This window comes from Callithrix jacchus, chromosome 3 (assembly GCF_049354715.1).
Source record: "Callithrix jacchus isolate 240 chromosome 3, calJac240_pri, whole genome shotgun sequence".
Lineage (NCBI taxonomy): Eukaryota > Metazoa > Chordata > Mammalia > Primates > Cebidae > Callithrix > Callithrix jacchus.
The window spans coordinates 75836721-75862024 of NC_133504.1; the positions used below are offsets into that span (position 1 = coordinate 75836721).

General features: G+C 36.0%; 1 protein-coding gene across 4 annotated transcripts in view; it reads left to right on the forward strand.

The window, feature by feature from the left end:
* BBS7 (Bardet-Biedl syndrome 7) overlaps positions 1-25304 on the forward strand; it is a 48430-nt gene that overhangs the window by 20871 nt on the left and 2255 nt on the right. For 2 of the 4 annotated variants that reach the window (XM_054252950.2, XM_002745434.7), the window contains exons 9-18: positions 1431-1515; positions 2859-2961; positions 4557-4749; positions 6546-6620; positions 13273-13338; positions 17877-18016; positions 19733-19897; positions 22926-23035; positions 23142-23245; positions 23379-23502. In XM_054252950.2, coding sequence (XP_054108925.1) covers positions 1431-1515; positions 2859-2961; positions 4557-4749; positions 6546-6620; positions 13273-13338; positions 17877-18016; positions 19733-19897; positions 22926-23035; positions 23142-23245; positions 23379-23502 — 1165 coding nt within the window. The remainder of the gene's footprint in view (positions 1-1430; positions 1516-2858; positions 2962-4556; positions 4750-6545; positions 6621-13272; positions 13339-17876; positions 18017-19732; positions 19898-22925; positions 23036-23141; positions 23246-23378; positions 23503-25304) is intronic. The other 2 variants (XM_078366563.1, XM_008992756.5) reach the window with 1 other exon arrangement.

The following is a 25304-nucleotide window of genomic DNA, read 5'->3' on the forward strand; positions in this document are numbered from 1 at the left end:
TTTGTGTGAATAGATACCAGAACATAATATAAAATTTATTGCTTACTTTCCAAACAGCTTAAAAGCCATGACCTAAAGTGTTTCTTAAAATACAGTGTCTAGCTTGGCCCAGTAGCTCACACCTGTAATCCTAGCAATTTGGGAGGCTGAGGTGGAAGGATTACTTGAGCCCAGGAATTCAAGACCAGCCTGGGCAACATAGGTAGACTCCATCTCTGCAAAAAAAATTTTAAAAATTAGCTGGGCATGGTGATGTATGTCTGTAGTTCCAGCTACTTGGAAGGCCAAGGTGGGAGGGTCACTTGAGCCTGAGAGGTCGAGGTTGCAGTGAGCCATGATCATGTACTACATTCCAGCCTGGGCAACAGATAAATGTCCTGTCAAAAAACAAAAAAAAACAGCTCCCTACAATTATTTCTTTTTTTAAAAAAAAAAAAAGAGAGAAAAATACAGATTCCTTCTGAATTCTTTTATCTGGAAAAAAAAAAAAGAAAAAAAAGTAAAGAAAAAAATACGGATTCCTAGTCGACTTACCTAAGTGGTTATCCGACAAGTTTGGTTGCTTAAAAGATGGTTATTATAAACTCTGAGTTATCTGAAAAAACTTGGTTTCTCTCCATAATAGCAGATTTCCTAAAGGTTCCATATAGGCTACCATCTTTTTTCTTTACCTAAAAAACTATTTTGAGAAAACACATGAAAGACGGTCTTTGGAATTCAGATAGTAGACTAAACTATCTGAATATTTTGTATTTTGCTTATGTAATTAAACAACAGAGCATTTTGCTTATATAATTAAACAACAACAACAACACCACCAAAACTTTTCTTTATATAAATAAACTGGTGGGTGCTGTGGTTCACGTCTATAATCCCAGCAGTCTGGGAGGCCAAAGTGGGCAGATTATTTGAGCCCATGATTTGAAGACCAGTCAGATGACATGGCAAAGCCTCATCTCTACAAAAAAATACAAAAATTGACCCAGCATTGTGGCATGCATTTCTGGTCCCACATACTCTGGGGTCTGAAAGGGGAGGATTGTTTGAGCCCAGGAGGTCAAGGCTTAAATGTGAGATCAAATCACAGTGAGCTGTGATTAAACCACCGCACTTCAGCCTTGGTGATGGAGAAAGACTTTGTTTCTAAATAAATAAACTATTTTTGCTCGTTAGATGAATATTTCATTAGTTGAGTGGTACCCACAAATATACTAGGGTCATTTTGAATCTTCTTTCCCACATTAAAAAACACTGAAGTTTCCTGCCATTCATTCAAGATATTTCGTCTTTCTAATCTCAGTGTTTGCACATAAGCATTCAGTAAATATATGTTGAATGTCTGGAGCCAGGGAAAATATGTGGCTTATTTTACAAACATATCTGTGAAATTTTTTGTTACTAATGAAGTGCTCGATCTTAAACTTTTTTAGATGTTGTCAGAAAGTATCACATCTATCCAGGGTGGTTGTGTAGGGAAGGACAGCTATGATGAAATCGTGGTGTCCACATATTCAGGTAAAGTAAATGGTTGTAGGTAATTGAAGAAAGAATCAGCAACAAAAAAAATCTAAATTTATTAGACTGCTTTTGATGACTGTTTTTAAGAAAGAGTTATAGTAGTCCCGCCTTCTTCATTGGGAATCCATTTCAAGACCCCCAGTGGATGCCTGAAACCTCAGATAGTGCTGAATCCTATATATTATACTTTTTTTCTGTACCTACATGCCTATGTTAAAGTTTAACTTATAAGTTGGGCACAATAAAAGATTAACAATAATAACCAATAATAAAATAGAGCAATAATAACAATATCCTCACATCACTACTCTTGTGCTTGGGACCCATATTAAATAAAGCAAGGTTACTTGATCACAAGCACTGTGATACTACAACAGTTGATCTGATAACTGGTTTGGCCTCTAAGTGGCCAACAGGCTGGTAGCAGGTATCATATATAGCAGGTGATATGTTGGACAAAGGGATGATTCACGTCCTGGGCAGAATGGACGGCATGAGATTATATCACCCTATTCAGAATGTTGTACAATTTAAAACTTAGGAATTGTTTCTGGAATTTTCCATTTAATATGTTCAGACTACCATTGACTATGGGTTACTAAAATGTAGAACGTGGAATTGTGGTTAAGGGGAGGCTACTGTTTTGGTCGGTGACTCTTACCTACAGCATTAAAAACATTATTAGTTAAAAAATAAGGAGAAAGTGTAGGCCTCTTGATTTATAAAATAGTTGGTACTAGAATGATACTTTTTAGAGTGTTTAGCATGTCACTATTACCTTTAAATATTAAATGACATTCTTTGATTTAAAGAGAAGTACTTATTGAGATTTACTTCATGTTTTGGACTATGTATGTGTCTTATGAAAACTTCTTTTTCTTTTTTTTCCAGACAGGGTCTCAAAAAAAAATTTGCCAAAACTTGCTTTTGAGTTAGTAATTTTTGCATTCTCATAGTAGTCATGTGAGAGTTTAAATTTCCATGAAAGTAATTTTTAAAAGCAATTCTTATTTTTCAGCTGTTTTTAAACTTGCTAGAATATGTTGACTTATTCCATACTTTAAATCTGTTAAAAAATAAAAGATTCCCTTTATTATAGTATTTCAGGCAAAAAAAAAAATGATATCACCAAATGCTTAAGTAATTTCTCTGTAGTCTGAATATTTTCCAGCTTGACTTTGTGTTTTGTTTTGTTTTTGAATGAAGTCCTAGGGTTAAGTCTGGTTGATATTAGTGGACAGAGGGGCATGTACATGGGAGCTTCTGCTACACAATGCATAATTTTTCTTTTTTAACACTAGCAGTACTAAGTGGTGCTTGATTATAATTCATCTCTACAGGCTGGGTTACAGGTCTGACAACAGAGCCCATTCATAAGGAAAGTGGACCAGGAGAAGAACTGAAAATTAACCAGGAGATGCAGAATAAAATTTCTTCCTTACGGTAACTTTGAATTTTTTATTTTCTTTTTTAAAAAATTTCCTGAAGTGCGTGGTTATTGCTTTTTATTACTTATAGTTGCAGTATATTTTATTGGAAGGAATTATATAATTAATTAATCACCTTTTAAAATGAAAGTTTATAGTTTTGAGAAAATTAGCAGTAGTGCTGGTTAATATTTTGGAGATAGAAATATACTTTTTTGTATGCTTTCTATATTAACTTTTTCTTAGGTCAAGAGTTGTATTTTTCATTTTTTTTGTCATAGACTCTTGTAGTGTTTTATTTTTTGTTTTTCACAGACATTAGAAATAAATCAGCATAGTTGGCTGTATTATTTCTCATTAAAGCTGATGTTTACTGTTCCTGTGGACCCTTCTGAATATGTAATGTTGGCTTATAAATTTTCTTAACTGGAACTGAGTAATGTTGACTCCCCTAGACACAGAAATTGTTTTTATGGTCTGCTCAACTTGATGCGTGCTGTGAAAAGGGACCCCAGACTCAAATAAAGATGCTTCATGCAATGAAGAAGTAGGAGTTGCTAAAACCTTTAATGACTGCTGTCCCCATTTCAACCCATGCTGACCTTTCGTGGAGGGTTGATCTTTTTTTGGTGGTAGTTGAAGGCTACAAAACTTTTAAGGCAGCAAATGCCACAAGTACTAGTAGCACAAGCTGTTTCACCAAAGCCACCAGAGAGCAAGTTATAATGTTCATGCAAACAAGGATACTAAGTATAGTTAATGACTACTCTCTCACATCCTCAATACAGGATTTATAACCAACTCTACTGTTTAAAACCAACTCTACTGTCTCTTGATTCCACTGGAATGTAAACTTTATGAGAAGCTTATGTCTGATTTGTTCATTTGGTACCCAAACATATGGGAGTAAATATGTAATATTTAGCAGTAACTATTTCTTTGATGAATGCATCTTTTCCTTTGTTCTTTGCACAGATCTCTTCCAAGCTCCTCCCCAGACATTTCCTCCTAAATTGTGGCTAGTTAATCCCAATGACTGTTTACTTCATTTGCATGTGGCGTTTCCTTTTAACTGGAGATCTAAGCAATACCTATGTAGTTCAGTCTCAGCAGAATCCTCTCCAACACTTGGTAGTTAAGCTGTACCACTGGCTCATGAACATCCTTGTGGTCCCCAAAATGTTAATGCTCTGCAGCTTCCTTTTATTTTTTATGTCTCCCCTAATGTCTTACTGAAAGTTAAGTGTTTACTGGCTACACACATTTTGTCTCTTTTCATTAAGTCTAATATGTTCTACAGTATTAGTTTCTCTTCTCATTAGTATTAGTTTCTCTTCTTATTAGTACTTTATGTAGCTATAACTAGATTCCTGTGTTTGATTGCTAGTATGGGACTGAGTAGATGTTTTAATTTTTAGATTAAGGATAAATAATGTGGAATCATTTGGTCAGTCATAGAAGCAAAAGTTTTGTTCCCTTTATTTTTATCTTATTAGCTCAGCCAATAAAAACACATTTTTCAAAAGCAAATGTCTCAAATTTTCATAAACATTCTAAGGACCTCAAATGTTTATACTTATATTTGACAAATTTGTGTATGTTTTACTCCAGGAATGAGTTGGAGCATCTGCAGTATAAGGTATTGCAGGAAAGAGAGAATTATCAACAGTCTTCTCAATCAAGCAAAGCAAAATCAGCAGTACCTTCCTTTAGTATAAATGATAAATTTACACTAAATAAAGATGATGCCAGTTACAGCCTTATCTTAGAGGTACAGACTGCAATAGATAATGTCTTAATACAGGTAAGTAAAACGTCTAATTTCTTAGTTTTATGACTGGATCTATTTTGCAAACCAGTCATATGTACTAATTATTATTGAACATTTTTAGCTTTAGACAGTACTTTTATTTTATTTAATTAATTAATTTATTTATTTATTTTGAGGCAGAATCTTGCTCTGTCACCTAGGCTGGAGTACAGAGGTGCAATCTCAACTCACTGCAACCTCCACTCCCAGATTCAAGTGATTCTCCTGCCTCAACATCTCGAGTAGCTGGGACTACAGGTGTGTGCCACCACACCTGGCTAATTTTGTATTTTTAGTAGACACAGGGTTTCACCATGTTGGCCAGGCTGGTCTTGAACTGCTGACCTCAGGTGATCCACCCGCCTCAGCCTCCCACAGTGCTGAGATTACAGGCATGAGCACTTCACCCAGCCTTAGACAGTAATTTTAAATGTTTATGCCTTTTTTATCTTCCTTTCGATAATTAGTTTGCTCATCGATTATTTGAATTATATTTTTACTTTTTATTTTTCATGTACTTAATAAACAAAAGATGGACTTAAGTTTTAGGAAGAGATAGAAAACACAGGTTTTTCTTCTTTGGTTTCCCTCTGGGAGAATCTTAACAGAGAGATGACTTAGAAAACTACCATATTTAATACCCTTGCTAGAATTTTTTTTTTTTTTTTTTTGAGACAGAGTCTCACTCTGTCCCCCAGGCTGGAGTGCAACAGTGTGGTCTCAGCTCACTGCAACCTCCACCTCCCGGGTTCAAGTGATTCTCCTGCCTCAGCCTCCCAAGTAGCTGGGATTACAGGTGCCCACCACCATGCTTGGCTAATTTTTATATTTTTAGTAGAGACGGGGTTTTACCATGTTGGCCAGGCTGATCTCAAACTCTAGACCTCTTGATCTGCCTGCCTCAACCTCTCAAACTTTTTTTTTTAAGCCCCAAACATTAAAGTACAGCTTGCTCATTAACCCAGAAGTTTTTGGTAGGTGAACAGGCAAAGTAGAAAATCCTGAAGTGTGAAATTTAGGGATAATAATGTAGACTCCATTCATCAGTGTATATATTTACTTATGTATATATTTACTTACTTAAATTGGAAGGTATTGAAGAAGTAGAAAAGAATGATAGGATGAATGGAAAGCAAACAAAAGGTAGTAAACCAATTACAAAATGAGAACATAATTAATTGGAGGAAGAAAAGGTTTAAAGCGATATAATGGAGAGATCAGATTATTAAGTAACACTTAAAGGCAGAAAACTCTCTTAAGTAATGCTGGCTCCCAGGCTGCTGCATTGAGCAACTCTAGGAATGCCATTCACATAGAACGTAGTGCAACAGCTTTGTCCTACAAACTGCCTCTCCAGAAGATACCAAAAATTAACTTCTTTCTGTGTTACAGGTAAAATTGAAATTGATAAAAATGAACTGATACAATCAGAATGGCTATGTGATTATTTATAGCTCATGTTAACATTTTTGGCACTTTACAAAAATAGGTGGGACGACTGGACTTTTAAGGGAGTGGTGAGAGATGATATTCTGTAATTTTTGTAATCCAAGTTAGAAAAAAACAGGTGATTGTAAAATAATATTTTTTCAATGTTAATTGAAATGTTAATAAATGTTAATTTATTTTCTAGAAGTATATACTATCAAGTATAAATTAAGAAAATTCATACTCTTAAATTAAAGATGAATATAAACTAGAGCTAAGGAGAACTATTAGAGAAAACATAATTTCTGAACATTTTTAGATTTTTCCATCTCAACCTTCTTTTTTTTTAATATTGACTGTAGAGTGATGTTCCAATAGATTTACTTGATGTGGATAAAAATTCCGCTGTTGTTAGCTTTAGCAGCTGTGATTCTGAGGTGAGTAAAAAATATGAAAGAATTTTTCACATGCTTTCCTTTCTAATATGCCATTTTGATTAAAGTCTATAAATGCTGCTAGGTTTTGATATTTCTTTTCCAGTCATTTCTTACATAACCTTTTCTTCAAAAATCTGTGTTGGTTCTCTTTCCCTATCTTCAGTCAAGAAACCTGGTGTTGTCCTAGATTCCTTCTTTTCTGTGATCTGTTACAGGTTGATATCACTTATGTGAAATACTTGGGACCAAGAAGTATTTTGGACTTTAGATTTTTTTCAGATTTGGGAATATTTGTATTATACTTACTTTTTCAGCACCTCAGATTTGAATATCTAAAATCTGAAATGCTCCAATGAGCATTTCTTTCAAGTATTACCTTGGCACTCAACAAATTTAGGGTTTTGGAGTATTTTAGATATTCAGTTTGGGGATGTTCAACCTATATATCCAATTAGTCATTAGTTTTTGTTAGTTCTATCTCCATGGCATTCATACTTCTACTTGGGTTCATTCCTACTCCTGTGAACTTAGTCCAGGCCCTTATCATGTGTTACTTAAACTGCCTCAGCTGGGTGAGGTGGCTCACACCTGTAATTCCAACACTTTGGGAGGCTGAGTTGGGTGCATTGCCTGAGATCAGGAGTTTGAGACCAGCCTGGCTAACAGAGTAAAACCCTGTCTCTACTAAAAATGCAAAAAATTATCTGGGTGTGGTGGTGGGTGCCTGTAATCCCAGCTACTAGGGAGGCTGAGGCAGGAGAATCACTTGAACCCAGGAGGCGAAGGTTGCAGTGAGCTGAGATCACACATTGCCTGAGCAATAACACAGAAACTCCATCTCAAAAAAAGTTTCTTTGCCTATAGTCTTGCCGCTGATTTCTAGGCTATGCTGTATGTACACTGCCACAAGAGAGATCTTCTTCCTAAAACACAAACATCACCATATCTTTCTTTTCTCAAAACCTTTAAAATATTTCTGATTTCCTGCTAGATATAAATCTAGATTCCTTATTGTGGCATAGAAAACTTTCCATGATTCAGCTCTTGATTACATCTCTAACTTCTCTCTCACCAGCTGCTACCATCCCTCCCATGCACATTATTTCTGCCAAACTGAAGATCTTAAAATTCCTGAAAATGCTATATAGTTTCACACATTCCTACATTGGAGTATGATCTGTTGCTTCCCCCGCTCTTCCTGCCCTGCCCCACTTTTTCTAGGCTTGTTGAAAGCGTACTAAACTTCTTTTAACAGACTTTTATTTTATTGAGCACTTAACATGTGCACAGTACCTGAGATGAGATCATGTCAGTGCTTTTGGACATGCTTCTTTCTGCTTAGAAATAGCTGATAAGCAGTCTCAGAGCTAGGTGTGACTCCTGAAGAGAAGTTACAGTATAGATAAGGTTTGGATTAATTGCAATGGAGAAGGCAAGCCAGAGCAGGAGGAGATGGTAACTGGAGTTGGTGGGTAGTTATATTAATACATATTTTACTTTTTAAATTTATATGCGCTGGCACTGCTGCAGAATATATTTTATTTATTTTTTGTTATTTATTTTCTTCAGACATGGTCTCACTCTGTTGCACAGGCGGGAGTGCAGTGGCGTGATCATGGCTCACAGCAGCATCAACCTCCCTTGCTCAAGCAGATCCTCCCACCTTAGCCTTCAAAGTAGCTAGTACTATAGGTACAAGCCACCATGCATGGCTGATTTTTAAATTTTTTTGTAGAGACAGGATCTCCCTATGTTGCCCAGGGTGGTCTCAAACTCCTAGACTCAAGTGATCCTCCCACTTCACCCTCCCAAAGTGCTGGGATTATAGGCATGAGCCACCGCTTCTGGCCTTATATATTTTTTATAGAGGAGGTTCTACTTGGGTTCATTCCTACTCCTGTGAACTTAGTCCAGGCCCTTATCATGTGTTGCTTAAACTACTTTATAGGTTTCCCTGCCTCAGCTGGGTGCAGTGGCTCATGCCTGTAATTCCAACACTTTGGGAGGCTGAGGCAGGTGGATTGCCTGAGGTCAGGAGTTTGAGACCAGCCTGGCTAACATAGTAAAACCCTGTCTCTACTAAAAATACAAAAAATTAGCTGGGTCGGGTGGTGGGTGCCTGTAATCCCAGCTACTAGATAAAGTAGATAAAGTAAAAATTGATAGATATAAGAAAGATTTTCTGTTGTTGTTTTTTTTTTATGGAGTCTTGCTCCATCGTTCAGGCTGGAATGCAGTGGCATGATCTCAGCTCACTACAATCTCCACCTCCCAGGTTCAAACAATTTTCCTGTCTCCGACTCCCAGGTAGCTGGGACTACACACGCACAACACCATGCCTGGCTAATTTTTGTATTTTTAGTAGAGATGGAGTTTTGCCATGTTGGCCAGGCTGGTCTTGAACTCCTGATTTCAGGTGATCCACCTACCTCAGCCTCCCAAAGTGCTGGGATTACAGGTGTGAATCACTGTACCCAGCCTATTTTTCAATATAATTTCACAGTAAAAATTTTATTTTTAATAAGAGATTTTATAACAGTTGCATTATATTATCAATATATGGTTTGTTATCCCTGTTTGAGAACAAAACATAAAAGATATGGCCTACATTTTTATGATTATTTAGAAAATCAAGTTAACCTAAACTTAAAATCTTTGATTCTTAAGTTACTATGAAAGATTAATGTTTTCATTATATCACTGAAGGATTCTTTGAAATGAGTGTTTAATACTAATTTAAAATATATTTTCTAGGACAATGGCCTTAAAAAAAAACTTATGGAGATTTCAAGTATACACAAAAGTAGAAAGACTAGTATAATAACTTTCATGTATCCATCACTAATTTTCAACATATGATTCGTCTTTTTTTTTTAAGAGATGGGGGATCTTACTGTGTAATTGAGGCTGGAGTCCAGTGGTATGATCATGACTTACTGAAGCCTCAAGCTTCTGGGCTCAAGCTGTCTTCTTGCCTCAGTCTCCTGAGTACGTAGGACCATAGGGATGTGCCATGATGCCTGGCTGATATATTTTATTGTTTATTTTTTGTAGAGATGGGGCCTCACTTTGTTGCCCAGGCTGGTCTTGATGAACTAGCTTCAAGCTGTCCTCCCACTTCCCAGCCTCCCAAAGTGCTGGGATTACAGGTGTGAGCCATTGTGCCCAGCCCAGTCTTATTTTTTTATGCTCTTCACTCTCTCCGTCTCCACTCCCAAACCTAATTCCAAACCCGTTGTCTGTGTTATTTGTTGATAAACACTGTGGTATAAAATGTTTGTTTTTAATCATACAAGAATATATTTACAGCTGGGCATGGTGGCTCATGCCTGTAATCCCAGCACTTTGCTAGCCCAAGGCAGATGGATCACTTGGGGCCAGGAGTTCAAGACCAGCCTGGCCAATATGGCAAAACCCCATCTTTACTAAAAATACAAAAATGTAGCTGGGTTTGGTGGTATGAGCCTATAGTCCCAGCTATTTGGGAGGCTGACATACGAGAGTCACTTGAACCCAGGAGGCAGAGGTTACAGTGAGCTGAGATTGCACAACTGCACTTCAGCCTGGGTAACACAGCAAGATTCTGTCTCAAAAAAAAAAAAAAAAAAGAATGGTCCTCTCTGTTGAGTTTAAATGATTTGAAATTAAAATGTTTTAATTTTATTTTTTATATTACCATCCTTTTTCTTTATTTAATAAAAATAAAGAAATAGCAGTCACAAAAATTACATATAAATTATCTTACGTTGCTCTGTTTTTGTAATCCATGCACCTAGCTACATTTTTCTATTTCTAGTAGTTTAATATTCAATTTCAAGAAGTTAAAATATTTGAAGGAACTCCTCTAGGTTAGTTCAACAAACATGTATTAAGCACTTACAGTATGCCAGGCACCATGCTATTTGCTGGGAATACAGAGATAAGATGTTTCTTTTTCCTCTATAAGTATTTGTGAAAATCAAAGAGATTCAAAATCAAACTCTGATGTATGTGCCTTTATAGTATAAACATTTTGTATTAGTCCCTTTTCACACTGCAGATAAAGACATACCTGAGATGGGACAATTTACAAAAGAAAAAGGTTTGTTGGATCCAGTTCCACGTGGCTGGGGAGGGCTCACAATCATGGCAGAAGGTGAAAGGCATATCTTACATGGTGGCAGACAAGAGAAGACAGAATGAGAGCCAAGAGAATGGGGTTTCCTGTTATAAAACCATCAGACCTTATGAGACTTATTCACTACCAAGAGAAACAGTATGGCAGAAACTACCCCCATGATTCAATTATCTCCCACTGGGTCCCTCATACAACATATGGGAATTATGGAAGTACAATTCAAGATGAGATTTGGGTGGGGATACAGCCAAACCATATCATTCCATCTCTGCACCTCCCAAATTTCATGTTCTCACATTTCAAAACCAATCACGCCTTCTCAAGAGTCCCCCAAATCTTAACTAATTTCAGCATTTATTCAAAGGTCCACATTCCAAAGTCTCATCTGGAACAAGGCTAGTCCCTTCTGCCTATGAGCCTGTGAAATCAAAAGCAAGTTAGTTACTTCCTAGATACAATGGGGGTACTGGCATTGGGCAAATACAGCTGTTCCAAATGGGAGAAATTGGCTAAAACAGAGGGGCTATCAGCCCCATGCAAGTCCAAAATCCAGCAGGGCAGTCAAATTGTAAAGATACAAAATGATCTCCTTTGATTTCATGTCTCACATCCAGATCATGCTGATGCAAGACATGGGCTCCCATGGCCTTGGGAAGCTCCACCCCTGTGGCTTTGCACGGTATACCCCCAATCTTGACTCTTTCACTGGCTGGCATTGAGTATCTATGGTTTTTCCAGGTACACAGTGCAAGCTGTCAGTGGATCTGCCATTCTGTGGTCTGGAGGACAGTGGCCCTCTTCTCACTAGGCAGTGCCACAGTAGGGACTCTGTGTGAGGGCACCAACCACACATTTTCCTTCCACACTGCCCTAACAGAGGTTTTCCATGAGAGCCTTGCCACTGCAACAAACTTCTGCCTGAACATCCACACATTTCCATACATCTTCTGAAATCTAGGTGGAGGTTCCCAAACCCCAGTTATTGACTTATGTGCACTGACAGGCTGAACACAACATGGAAGCTGCCAAAGCTTGAGGCTTGCGCCCTCTGAAGCCATAGGCCAAGCTCTGCTTTGGTGCCTTTCAGCCATGGTTGGAGCAGCTGGGACACAGGGCACCAAATCCCTAGGATGCACATAGCACAGAGACCTGGGCTTGGCCCACAGAAACACTTTTTCCTCCTAGGCCTCAGGGCCTGTGGTGGGAGGGGCTACCTTTAAGACCTCTGACATGCTCTGGAGACATTTTCCCCACTGTCTTGATGATTAATGTTTGACTTCTCATTACTTACGCAAATTTCCACAGTCAACTTGAATTTCTCAGAAAATGGGATTTTTTTTTTTTTCTATTGCAAATTTTCTAAACTTTTATGCTCTCCTTCCCTTATAAAACTGAAGTCTTTTAACAGCACTCAAGTCACCTCTTGAATGCTTTGCTGCTTAGAAATTTCTTCTGCCAGTTACCCAAAATTATCTCCCTCATGTTCAAAGTTCCACACATCTGTAGGGCAGGGGCATAATGCTGCCAGCTCTTTGCTAAAACATAATTAAGAGTCACCTTTGCTCCAGTTACCAACAAGTTCATCATCTCCATCAGAGATCACCTGGATTTCATTGTCCACATCACTATCAGCATTTTGGACACAGCCATTCAACAAGTCTCTAGGAAGTTTCACACTTTCCCACATTTTCCTGTCTTCTGAGCCCTCCAAACTGTTCCAGTCCCTGCTTGTTACCCGGTTCCAATGTCACTTCCACATTTTCGGGTATCTCTATAGCAGCACTGTACTCTTCCAGTACCAATTTACTGTGTTAGTCAATTTTTACACTGCTGATAAAGACATACAGGAGACTGGGCAATTTACAAAAGAAAGAGTTTATTGGACTCCTAGTTCCATGAGGCTGGAGAGGCTTCACATTCATGGTGGAAGGTGAAAGGCACATCTCACATGGTGGCAGACAAGAGAAGAGAGAATAAGAGCCAAGAGAAAGAGGTTTTCTCTGATAAAACTATCAGATCTTGTGAGACTTAATTCGCTACCATGAGAACAGTATGGGAGAAACTGGCCCCATGATTCAATTATCTCCCACCAGGTCCCTCCCACAACACATGGAAATTATGGGAGTACAATTCAAGATGAGATTTGGGTGGAGGCAGAGCCAAACCATATTACACTTATTGTTTGCATTGTCAGATTTTTAGAAAAACTCTTCATGTTTAAAAATCTTCTTGTAAAGACTTAAGATGGAAAGAGCATGTGCTTTAGATAGAAATTTGAATTCCAGTTTCATTACTTACTGGCTTTGGGGGGAAGTTATTTAACTCCTGATAACCTAGTTTCTTCATATGTTAAAATTTAATTAGTAAAACTTAGTGCATAGGGTTTTTGTAAGTATAAGTTAGAACATGTTTGAAAAGCACTTAGCACTAATGACAGGTACTTAAGTTAATATTAACCATTATTATTATTGATGCTTTGTTGTTGTTGCTAAAAACATGGATTCATTCTTTTCTTCCACTTTGTATTCTTCCCAGTTAAATGACAACTTCCTTCTTGCCACTTATCGGTGCCAGGCAAATACCACAAGGCTGGAACTGAAGGTAAAAATATTAGAATTTACCTTTACTTGAATGTTTGGATTTCCTTTTGCCCGCTGGTATATCTTACAACATATGATGTTATTTGTTTGCATTTAATTTCTCCCTGAAATGAATTGTTTTGGAGTAATGAATTTTGAGTGACCAGTCAGGTTGTAATTTAGGCCAAACCACAATCTCTACTATTACTTCTCAATCACCTTCTCTAAAATCATTGTTTTTTTGTTTTTTTTTTTTAAATAGAAACTGGGTTTTGCTGTGTTTTTCAGGTTGGTCTCAAAGTCTTGGGCTCAAGCAGTCCACATACCTCGGCCTCCCAAAGTGCTGGGATTACAATGCATGGGATTACAGGAGTGAGCCAACATGCCCAGCCTAAAATTACTGGTCTTAAAATTTCCTCTAACTGAAACATTCAAGTTTTCTATTATAGAAAGTTTCAAACATTTATAAAAGTAATAAATCCCCATGTATTAATCACACAGCTTCAGCGATGATCAACTCATGGCCATCTTGTTTATGCTATCATTCACTATCCTAAAATATTTTGAAGCAAATACAAGATATTCATAATTTCATTTAGTATGTCTAAAAGATAGGTACTCTCTTTTTTTTAACATAACGACACTATTATCACACCTAAGAAAAATCAAAAATAATTTTTTAATATTATAAAATATTTAATGTTCAGGTTTTACTGATTTTTATTTTATAGCTTAAGCCAGTCATCTTCTAAATTAACTTAGTTTTTTTTTTTTTATAGATAGCATTTCACCGTGTTGGTCAGGCTGGTCTTGAACTCCTGACCTCAGGTGATCCACCCACCTTGGCCTCCAAAGTGCTTGGATTACAGGCGTGAGCCACTATACCTGGCTTAACTTAGTTATTTTAGTATCTGGGCATTCACCATATATTTTTCTACCTTCTGAATTTTGCTGATTGCATTCCAGTGATATCCTTTATTACCGTATATTCTAGAGAAAACCTTTTAAAGTTTTCTTTAGCAATTTAATGACATAGTCATTTTTATAATTAAATACTTACCATAGCACACAAATCAGTTTTAGTGATTTGTAGTGGGATTCATTTTGATAGACCTATGATCTAAAAATTAAGGACTGTAAATTTTTTCCTGGTGTTCTGATGTTTTGAAACTCAAAGGTTTTTTATAAAACTTTTCAAGAGAGATGCTGTTACACAATATTTTTTTCACATCTGGTTAAGGAAGTTCCAGGTAATTATGATTTTTCCCCTAAACAACTCATTTTGGTCTGCATACATTCCCTTTTATGTACTTTGAAAGAGAAATGGAAAACTGAGATAAATTTATTTCTAAAAAATAAAATATATTTTATCAGTAACTGATCTAATTAAACATTTTACACTGAGCAAGTTTCTGCCAATAAATTTGAAAGTAGTCTAAAAATTGTTTAAAAGCAATCAATGTTCCTCTTTTTTTTTATTTTTTATTTTTTGATATGGAGTCTTGCTCTGTTACCCAGGCTGGAGTGCAGTGAGGCAATCCTGGCTCACTGCAACCTCCACCTTTCAGGTTCAAGCGATTTTCATGCCTCAGCCTCCTGAGTAGTTGGGATTACTGGCATGCACCACCATGCCTGGCTAATTTTTGTATTTTAGTAGAGACAGGGTTTCACCATGTTGGACAGGTCGGTCTCAAACTCCTGACCTTAGTTGATTTGCCTGGCTCCAAAGTGCTGGGATTACAGGCATGAGCCACCATGCCCCGCCATGTTCCTCTTTTTTAAATTGGATATAATAATTTTAAAGTATGGAAGAATCACAAAATGCTTGAAAAGAGCCAAAAAACTTATGAAAAGGAAGAAAAGGTGGAACTTGCTTTGCCATATGATAAAACATAACATATAACTACCACACAATAATGGAGGATATTTCTAAGCCTAAATAAATAGGCCATGTAACAGAATAACCTAGAAATAGAACCCAGAATACATTTCACATTTATGGGAATTTAGGGCATGACATTTCTATTTTAATAGAAGGGAACACTTCTGTTAAATCAGTATTTCTATTTAAAAATTGCTGTTGGTACAACTGGCATCCATCTGGAAGAAAATTAAATGAAATATCTTATGCCATATATCAAAAATAAATTCAGATGAATTAAGTACCTACTTATTTAAAAAAAGAAGACTCAGTTGTCTAACAGATAATAATTGTCAATATAATATAAATACTGCCTATAATTATTAAAATAAAAACTACTGAGTAAGGAAAATAGGCAAAGGATATGGATAGGCAAGTCACAGAAGAGAGGATTGGGCACAGTGTCTCACCCCTGTAATCCCAGCATTTTGAAGTCAGGAGTTCGAGACCAGCCTGGCCAACATGGTGAAACCCTGTCTCTACTTAAAAAAAAAAAAAAAAAAAAAAAGGAAAAAAAATTAGCTGGGCATGGTGGTGCACACCTATAATCTCAGCTACTCGGGAGGCTGAGACATGAGAATCGCTTGAACCCAGGTGATGGAAGTTGCAGTGAGCCAAGATTGTGCCACTGTACTCCAGCCTGGCCAATGGAGTGAGACTCTATCTCAAACAAAAAAACCCAAAACACAGCAGAGGGAATCAAAATAGCTAACAAACAAAAAAGTTCTACCTTATCTTTAGCCAGAGAAATTCAAATTAAAATAACAAAAAGCAGATTGGCAAAAATATTAAAGAACAACATGCTAGGGGACAGGGATGAGGAAAATGACACTGTCAGTCACAGCTGGTGAATATATAAGTTGTTACAGTCACTTTGGAAAAGAGATATGGGGGAATCTTTTTTTTTTTTTTTTTTTTTGAGGTGGAGTTTTGCTCTGTTGCTCAGGCTGGAGTTCAATGGTGTGATCTTGGCTCACTGCAACCTCCGCCTCTGGGGTTCAAGTGATTCTCCTGCCTCAGACTCCTGAGTAGCTGGGATTGTAAGTGTCCATGACCACACCCAACTAGTTTTGTATTTTTAGTTGAGATGGGGTTTCTCCGTTGGTCAGGCTGGTCTTGAATTCTTGACCTCAGGTGATCCACCCACCTTGGCCTCCCAAAGTGCTATGATTACAGGTGTGAGCCACCATGCCTGGCTGGGGGAATCTATTAATAGCAGTAAAATAGCAGTCATATACATATAGATGTGAATATAATTAATTGCAGCATTGCTTCTACAGGCAGAAAAGTGGAACCAAGGTGAATACAAGTGATTGAATGGTTGAATAAATAGCTATTTATTCATATCTTGGAATATTATACAGCTATTATAAAGAATTAGTTGATCCATACCTGTTAACATGGAGGGAATTTCATAAAACAAACAAAATGCTGATAAAGTCTCCCTATATAATTTGTATATATTTTTATCTATAATGATATAAATATGAAGAAAGGTATGAAAAGAAACATACCTGTCTGATACATCCAGTTATACAATATGGGGAAGGCATAAGTGGGATGGGAGGAGCAGGGAGGTGATGGTAAAAGGAGAGGCAGAAATAAGGGGGGGAAATGCGAATACTGGAAATGAAAGCAAAGATATCTATGATCTCAATAGAACTTAGTCATATGAAATATATTAAATTAGGTCTTTCTCTTAAATTAGATCTTCACAGCTTAGTGAATTATTATTTCCTGTTAAGTATGTTGAATTCTCAAGATATCCGGCCAGTCATATTCAAAATAGCCCAAAAGAATTTCCAGTCCAAATATGCCATAATTAGATTATTTATATGCATCTCTATTTTCTTTTTTTTTTCCTTTTCTCCACCATAGGTCATCATGCTAGTAGATCTCTATTTTCACAGAATGTCAATAATTAAGTTGTTTGAAATGCTTTTTCTGTCAATAGATTTTTATAACAACAGCTATATACTAAATACTTTTTTTTCATACATGTACATAGAGAGACATATGTGGGAGGATTTCAGGTGACTTACATGTTTGTCCAGATTTTTCTTTATTGTTTGTATTTGAAAATAAGGAATATTAATTGTTGTACTGATTATTATAAATTAATTTTTTCATATTGTTATGTTCATTATTAAAGCTCTTTTTCTTGTGGAAAAAAATCCCTGCCAATATGACCTTATTACTCTTTAAAAATAAACTGCAAAATGTAGGTTTATCATATCTATTTTTAATTTTCTTTCTATATTTTTAATTCTTTTCTTATCATCTACCTAGTCAGCAATATTTGCAGTGCAACATTTGTAAAAAATCTTGCTTAAACTTTTAAAATATTTCCCACTTAGATCAAATGTTGATATTTTCCCCCTTATGCTATGAAAAGTATGAGTTAAAGGATCAATTAGATTAGAGAAGTTACTTTTGTGTAGTTCAAGAGGTACTACAATCCATCCCAGGAATTGGAACAGAGGGGGAAAGGAAAAAGAAGCTGGACAGCTTTCCAACTCCTCTTAAATTAGGCCTTCACATCTTAGTGCATTATAAGTCTTGTTAACTTGTGTTGAACATTTTAAAGATATTTTGTTGCAAAATATTCTTATTTTCTTTCCTCTTTTGTGTTGAATCAGATTCGCTCAATTGAAGGCCAGTATGGCACACTACAAGCATATGTGACTCCAAGAATTCAACCCAAAGCCTGTCAGGTTCGCCAGTACCACATCAAACCTCTTTCACTTCATCAAAGAACTCACTTTATTGATCATGACAGGTAGGACAAAGGAAAGAGCAGTTTCTTTTTAAGATATTACACAATTCAAATAGACCTCTTTTTATTTTTATAGTGTGAATTCGGGTAGCAATTTTTCTTTGCTTTTTACTTTAAATATTTTAAATACTATGGATTTAATATATCTAAGAAATATAAGATTCTTTGTCTTATTTTAGAGGCTGATTTGAGTTGGACTTTCCCATCTTTCTCATATATTACTATCCAGGGATTATTAGAAAAGCAGTTCTCTCTCTCAGATACCTAATGTGAGAGCAAATGCTGTTTAACCTTTAGGCAGTGTAACAGTTCTCTGTGAATAGGGCCTCATTTTATTAGCCTCGAATATTATATTTCTTTTATATTTCTTCTCAGGGAATACTGATAAAGCAATTGGTTGTGATAGTGCCTTTTATTTCCATTCCAACTTAGGCATCCATCTCTTTGTAGTTTTTTGAGGTTAGAGAACATGGGCTTAAATGAAAGAGAAGAGAAAGAGATGAACAATTACTGATTACTTTCTCCGTGCCATGTATAAACTAGGTGCTTATGTAGTATTTAATTCTTACAAGATAATGTCTCCATTTTACAAGTGAAAAATGGAGGCTTAGAAAAGTAAGTAACTTGCTAATAAGAGGACTAAAGCTATGAATTGAAGCCAAAACCCATGTTCTTTGTATTGCTGCCTGTAATTTAAAATATGTAATTTGAATAAGATGTAAGGCAGACTATTACTAAAGAAGATTTTTGGAAAACATTAAAGAGAATAGACTCTTTCTGTCTTGCTTAAGAGTCAAAGTTGGAATTAATGGAGGTGGCATGGTATGCTAGAAAGAATAGTAAAGAGGGAATCAAGAGACTTGGACGACTTTGGGGAAATAATTTAGTCTCTAGGTTTTAGTTTTTTCATCTGCAAATGAGAGGATTGGTCTGAACTTTTCATTTTATAAACTGCATTTTCTTAACTCTTTATCCATCTGATTTATTTTAAATATGATTTATTTTACAGTTTTTTTCATGTTGCTTTAGTGTGTATGATACCATGTTTTTACAAGACAGAAAGTATGATACCATATTTCTGCAAGATAGAAGGTATTATTCTCTAAGTTGTCCAATGGCACAGAGCTAGTAAATAATGGAACAACCTTTGTCTGTCTTACTCAAAATCCCAATTATTTGCCTTCACACTCTGCTGATTATTTCCCTAAGGAGATCCTTATATAAGTATATAAGTTTATGTAGTATAAATACTAGATAAGCTTTTTTAAAATTAGAGCTGGGCATGGTGGCTCACACCTCTAATCCCAGCAATTTGGGAAGCCGAGGCAGGTGGACTGCTTGAGCCCTGGAGTTCAAGACCAGCCTGGGCAACATAGTAAGATCTCATCTCTATAAAATAAAAATAAATAAATAAACTAAAAAAAAAGAAATATGCCCAAATAAATGGAATTTTATTGAAAAGCATGTTATAATGAATAAAACCTCTTTACATATATCACTTAACTGATACTTGGCACAGGTACAGGTATAGATAAGTGTTCAATTTTTTTTCATGAAATTGAAGTGTTCATTTATTTGATGTATAAGATTAATCTGGGAAAATTGAATTGGTTCTTTTATATTTGTTTAACTGTTGCAAAATTCTGCCTGTTAATGTGTACATATGGTACTTCCATGTATTCCCACATATAAATGTGTGCCTCTACTATTAAATTACAGACCCATGAATACACTGACTCTAACAGGCCAGTTCAGTTTTGCTGAAGTTCACTCCTGGGTGGTTTTTTGTCTGCCTGAAGTTCCAGAAAAACCTCCAGCAGGAGAATGTGTGACATTTTACTTTCAGAACACCTTTCTAGATACACAACTTGAAAGTATCTACAGGTAAATCAACCTTATTACTGGTTCACAAGTGTTTTTTATATAACTGTAGCTTCTAAGTTTTCCTTTAAGTTGGGAGTTATTTGTGAGTAATCTAATTGAAAACCTATACTGTTCAAGAGAATCTATTGAAAAACAAGTCAAATTAGTAAGTTTAGAAAAGCGATTGAATAAAGATGTATATGCAAAGATCAGTATATTTCCTAAATTCCCAACAATAACTATAACTAGTGAGAAAATAAAGTAGTTAAAAAGACATTTTCAGAGTAGCAATAACAATAATAAAATAGCCACATAAAATCTGTAGGAATGTTCTTAATTAGAAATATGTAGAACTAGCATGAGAAAACTGTAAAATTTTATTGACATAAAAGACTTGATTAAATGGAGTAATATATTCTATAGTCTTCAATATGAAGACATTGTAAAAGATTACAGTCCTACCCAAATTGATTTGAAGATTTATCCTAATTCTAATAAAAACTCCAGTTGAATTTCTTTGTGCACAAAATAGACCATGGCTTAAAACTTTAGGGCTTAGAACGTGCAGGCTTTTTGCAGCTATTCTTATATGGTGTGCAGGTCATGATACTGTTTTATACTCTTCTCAAGCTTCTAGTTGCACCCATTACTCCTTCACTGTCACTTCTAACTCATCTCCTATAAGCTCCAATAATTTTTCTTAACTTCGCAATATAATAGAAGCTAAACTTTTCCTTTTTTTTTAACCTGTCTGAATGTGAAATGGCCTACTTCTTGGGCAAGGCTGATTTCTCTACATCTACCTTTGAGCTTGAATCCTGCTTCTTCAAGGTTTTTGCATTCTCATTCTTTCTCACATCTGTAGGTTGTTTTTGTTTGTTTTGTTTTGAGATAGGATCTCATTCTGTCACCCAGTTAGAGTGCAGTGGCTCGATCTCAGGGATCTCAGTGTACTGCAACCTCCCAGGCTCAAGGGATCCTCCCACCTCCCTCCTGGGTAGCTGAGACCACAGCCCTGCACCACCATGCCCAGGTAATTTTTTTATTTTCTGTAGAGACAGGGTTTCCCCATGTTGATCAAGCTGGTCTGAAACTCCTGAGGTCAAGCAATGCTCCTGCCTTGGCCTCCCAAAGTGCTGGAATTATAGGCGTGAGCCACCACACCAGGCCTATGTTTGTGATTTTTTTTTGTGGGGTTTGTTTGTTTGTTTTGCTTTGTGTTATTTATCTGGGAGAGATAAACCTCTTAAGGTTCTTTCCCTAAGCAGATAATTGATGTATTCTCCTAAGTTCTGAAAACTTAGCATGGTAAAGTCTCAACTAGGGAACAAGAAGTAGAACTACTAGGGAGGTAGTATAGAAGCATATGCTTTGGAGGTAGACATAATTAGGTTTGAATCCTGGCTCTGTGACTTACCAACTCTGTGACCTTAGCTGGTTACTTAACTCTCTGAGCTTCAGTTTTCTTTTCTGAGGAATGAAAATAATAGCACTTACTTTATTAATTGTTATGATGATTAAAAGAAGATAACCATTTCAGTCATTCTATAGTACTTGGCACTCTTGTGTTTACTAAATATCATCTGTTAGGATTAAAGACTAGTAGAAATATGATTTCTAAAACATAATTAAGATCAATGTAGTAAGGGTGTATTATTCATCTTTCTAGAAAAAACCCAATTATCTTTTTTGTTTGTTTGTTTTGAGACAGAGTTTCACAGGTTGAAGTGCAGTGTCATTTTCTCACTGCAACCTCCTCTGCCCAGGCTCAAGCGACTCTCATGCCTCAGCCTCCTGAGTAGCTGGAATTTTAGGAGTGCGCCACCATGCCTGGCTAATTTTTGCATTTTCAGTAGAGATGGGTCTCACCATGTTGGCCAGGTTGGTCTCAAACTCCTGACCTCAAGTGATCCACCCTCTTGGCCTCACAAATGCTGACATTACAGGCATTAGCCACCACACCTAGCCAAAGCAATTATCATTTGCATATAGCTGGTTGGTATGTGTGATTTGTGTGTGTGTGTGAAAAACAAATGAAAAAGCAACATTAAGTATATGAAAGATGATACATGTTAATTAGGAAACTTGGTCATTATAAAAAGGAACCAAATGCAAGCAGCTTAACCAAATAAAAGGAATTTATCAGCTCACATAACATAAAAGTCTAGCAGTAATCTGCCTCAGGCACAACTGGATCAGTGGCTTAACTGATGTCATCAAGATTTTAATCCCATGTTCAATTCTGCTTTTATCTTTTCTTGGCTTTACCATCCAGTGTTATGGCCCCCCAGCAGTTCCTGGAATCCAGTCTTACATATTTTCAGCTGCCTTTGGGCTTTTCTTGCCCACTAGCTCCAGTAAATGTCCAAGAATTGAGTATCATTGTCAAGCCATGAACCACTGTAGTCAGGGGTATGGAAGGTACTACTCAATGCTTCCTCCTGAAGTCCCAGAAATAGATTGAGACCAATGCCACTGAAACTATATGGACTTAAGAGGGCAAAAGAAAAAGGAGTGGTTCCCTAAAGAAAAATAACGGTCCTCTGGCCATAAGCAATGGCAGTGGATGTTGAGCATGAAAAACAGCAGATGTCACTCTTTCATATTTGATACCAGATTTCTTTCAAGGATAAAGCATATAGTCACACTGTAATTTGTGTGATTACATCAAAGAAAAACATACTTAGGTAAGTAAGCAATTCTAAGTGCATTTTATATATATGAGGTTGGCTATTGGAAATATTAGTAAAAAAAATGAAGATAAAAGTTGTTTTAAATGAAGTTTTTATATAAATTATCACATATTTAGGAGGCATATATCTTTTGTTTAGTTTTATAAGTATATTCAGAAGCTGAATTAATATATTAGTAAAGGATTCATGTTTGAATTTGCTTTATATAATGATATATATATATATATACATATATATATATAAAAGAAATTACAGTCAGATGAAATCTAAATACTAAGTACTAATCATAAAATATATATGTACTGGACTACTTCCTTCTACAGCTTATTCTTTTAAAAAATATATTAATTTTATAGAAAAGGAGAAGGAGTTTTTAAATCTGACAACATTTCTACTATCTCCATCCTAAAAGATGTGCTTTCTAAAGAAGCTACAAAAAGGAAAATCAGCCTCAACATATCATATGGTAAACAAACAAAATATTAATTATTCCTTCTAATTTTTATTTTGCGGTGTTGTTACATTATTAATGTTTCTGATCAAAGTGATTTATCTAACTGTACTTCTTCTAGAGATAAATGAAATATCAGTCAAACATACTTTAAAGCTAATCCACCCAAAGCTGGAGTATCAGTTGCTTTTGGCTAAGAAAGTCCAATTAATTGATGCTTTAAAAGTAAGTATATGTGTCATCATGGACTGGTGGTTATTATGTTAAGTCATAGGATTTCTAAAATTATCAATACTTTAACATTATATTAGATTGAATTTTGAATATTAAGGTGCTTCTATTTTTAATTTTAAATAAGGAATTGCAGGTTCATGAGGGAAATACAAACTTTCTGATACCAGAATATCGCTGTATTCTAGAAGAGGCAGATCACCTACAGGAAGAATACAAAAAGCAACCTGCACATCTTGAAAGACTCTATGGTTAGTGGACCATCTTAGAATACCTTGCCATATTTCTTTTCAACTGGCTATTTCCCAAGGATCATGTAAGAGAAGCTGGGCAGAAAGATACAAAGATTACATCAGTCATGATTCATGAACCAGTATACTGTGATGAATTAATCTATATATATATGAACAAACTTGGTATAAAATGAATGTAATCTATGAACCTTTAGAGCTTAGACTATATTTCACACAAATAATTATCATGTTTTGTTGCTATCATGAAATATAAAAGTGCAATATTCAAAATTTTTAAAGCAAAATTTAATAAGGGATTAGAGTATTCGTGCTATGTCAGTTTACAATTCAAAACTTACTTTGGTGGTGAGAAGTTGAATGCTCCACAAATTGTATTGAAACAGAGAGAGAGAGTAAGGGAGGTGAAGGGAGGGAAAGAAGGAGTGAGGAAGGAAGGAACAGCTTTAAAAAAACAATTTTGTTAGCAATCCTAACGTTAAGATGTGTTATATAGCACACTGTTTATACTGTCTTCATAATCAGGTGAGATATTTAATTCTTACAATAGCGCTGCAAAGTAGGTGGTATTATCTTTATTTTTCACATACTTTTTATTTTTTTCACCATGTTGGCCAGGCTGGTCTCAAACTCCTGACATCAGGTGATCCGCCCACCTTGGCCTCCCAAAGTGCTAGAATTACAGGTGTGAGCCACCACACCCAGCCTATTTTTCATGCACTTTAACTGAAATCTGAGTCTAAGGAATTTGTTGTCACCTAGCAAATTAGTGATAATGCCTGCATTAGAATTTTCTCACCCCAAAATGCATGCCTTTTATACTATGCCAAGTCTTCTGTAGTCACTGTAGAGCCAACTGGTATCATTAGTCCACACTGATCCTTAAGCCTGTCTACTGAATTTCTTATTACATATCCAGAGACTTTCGCACAAACTGTAGCTGTATTTAATGTCTTAACCTTTATTATATGGCATGCACATGATCTCTTTTATCCTTATAATAACTTATGAAATTGGTGGTACATAACAACCATCTCTTATCACTGACTGCAAAATCCAGACAGCTTTGTAAACCAAAGTTTTTTTCATAATTTGAAAGCAAAATCTTGACTTAATCTGAATTAATTTAATAACAAAACCTGACTTAACCTGACATGAGGTTATATCTTTTTTATTCCATTTAGTGCAAATATTCATTCATGTATTTTTTTAAAATTTTTTATTGCATTTTAGGTTTTGGGGTACATGTGCAGAACATGCAAGACAGTTGCATAGGTACACACATGGCAGTGTGTTTTGCTTCCTTTCTCCCCTTTACCCACATTTGGCATTTCTCCCCAGGCTCTCTCTCCCCAGCTCCTCCCTGCCCCCCGCCTCTGGCTCTCCCCTTTCCCCCCCAATAGACCCCAGTGTTTAGTACTCCCCTCCCTGTGTCCATGTGTTCTCATTTTTCATCACCCGCCTATGAGTGAGAATATGCGGTGTTTCATTTTCTGTTCTTGTGTCAGTTTGCTGAGAGTGATGTTCTCCAGATTCATCCATGTCCCTACAAACGACACGAACTCATCCATGTATTTTGTGACAGAAATAGTACTATGTTTTGCTATTGGATGCTGCCACTCAGTCCCCTTGGGGTTAATACTATAGTATATTCCTTTCATTATCTTCTTAAAATAGGAAAAATTCTAAAATACATATTGCATCAAGCTTTTTGGATAAAGGATTGACAGCTTGAGTTATTCCTATTTTACATAAGAGAAAACTCAAGGTGAAATGATTTGCCCAGATCTTTGAACCTAGGA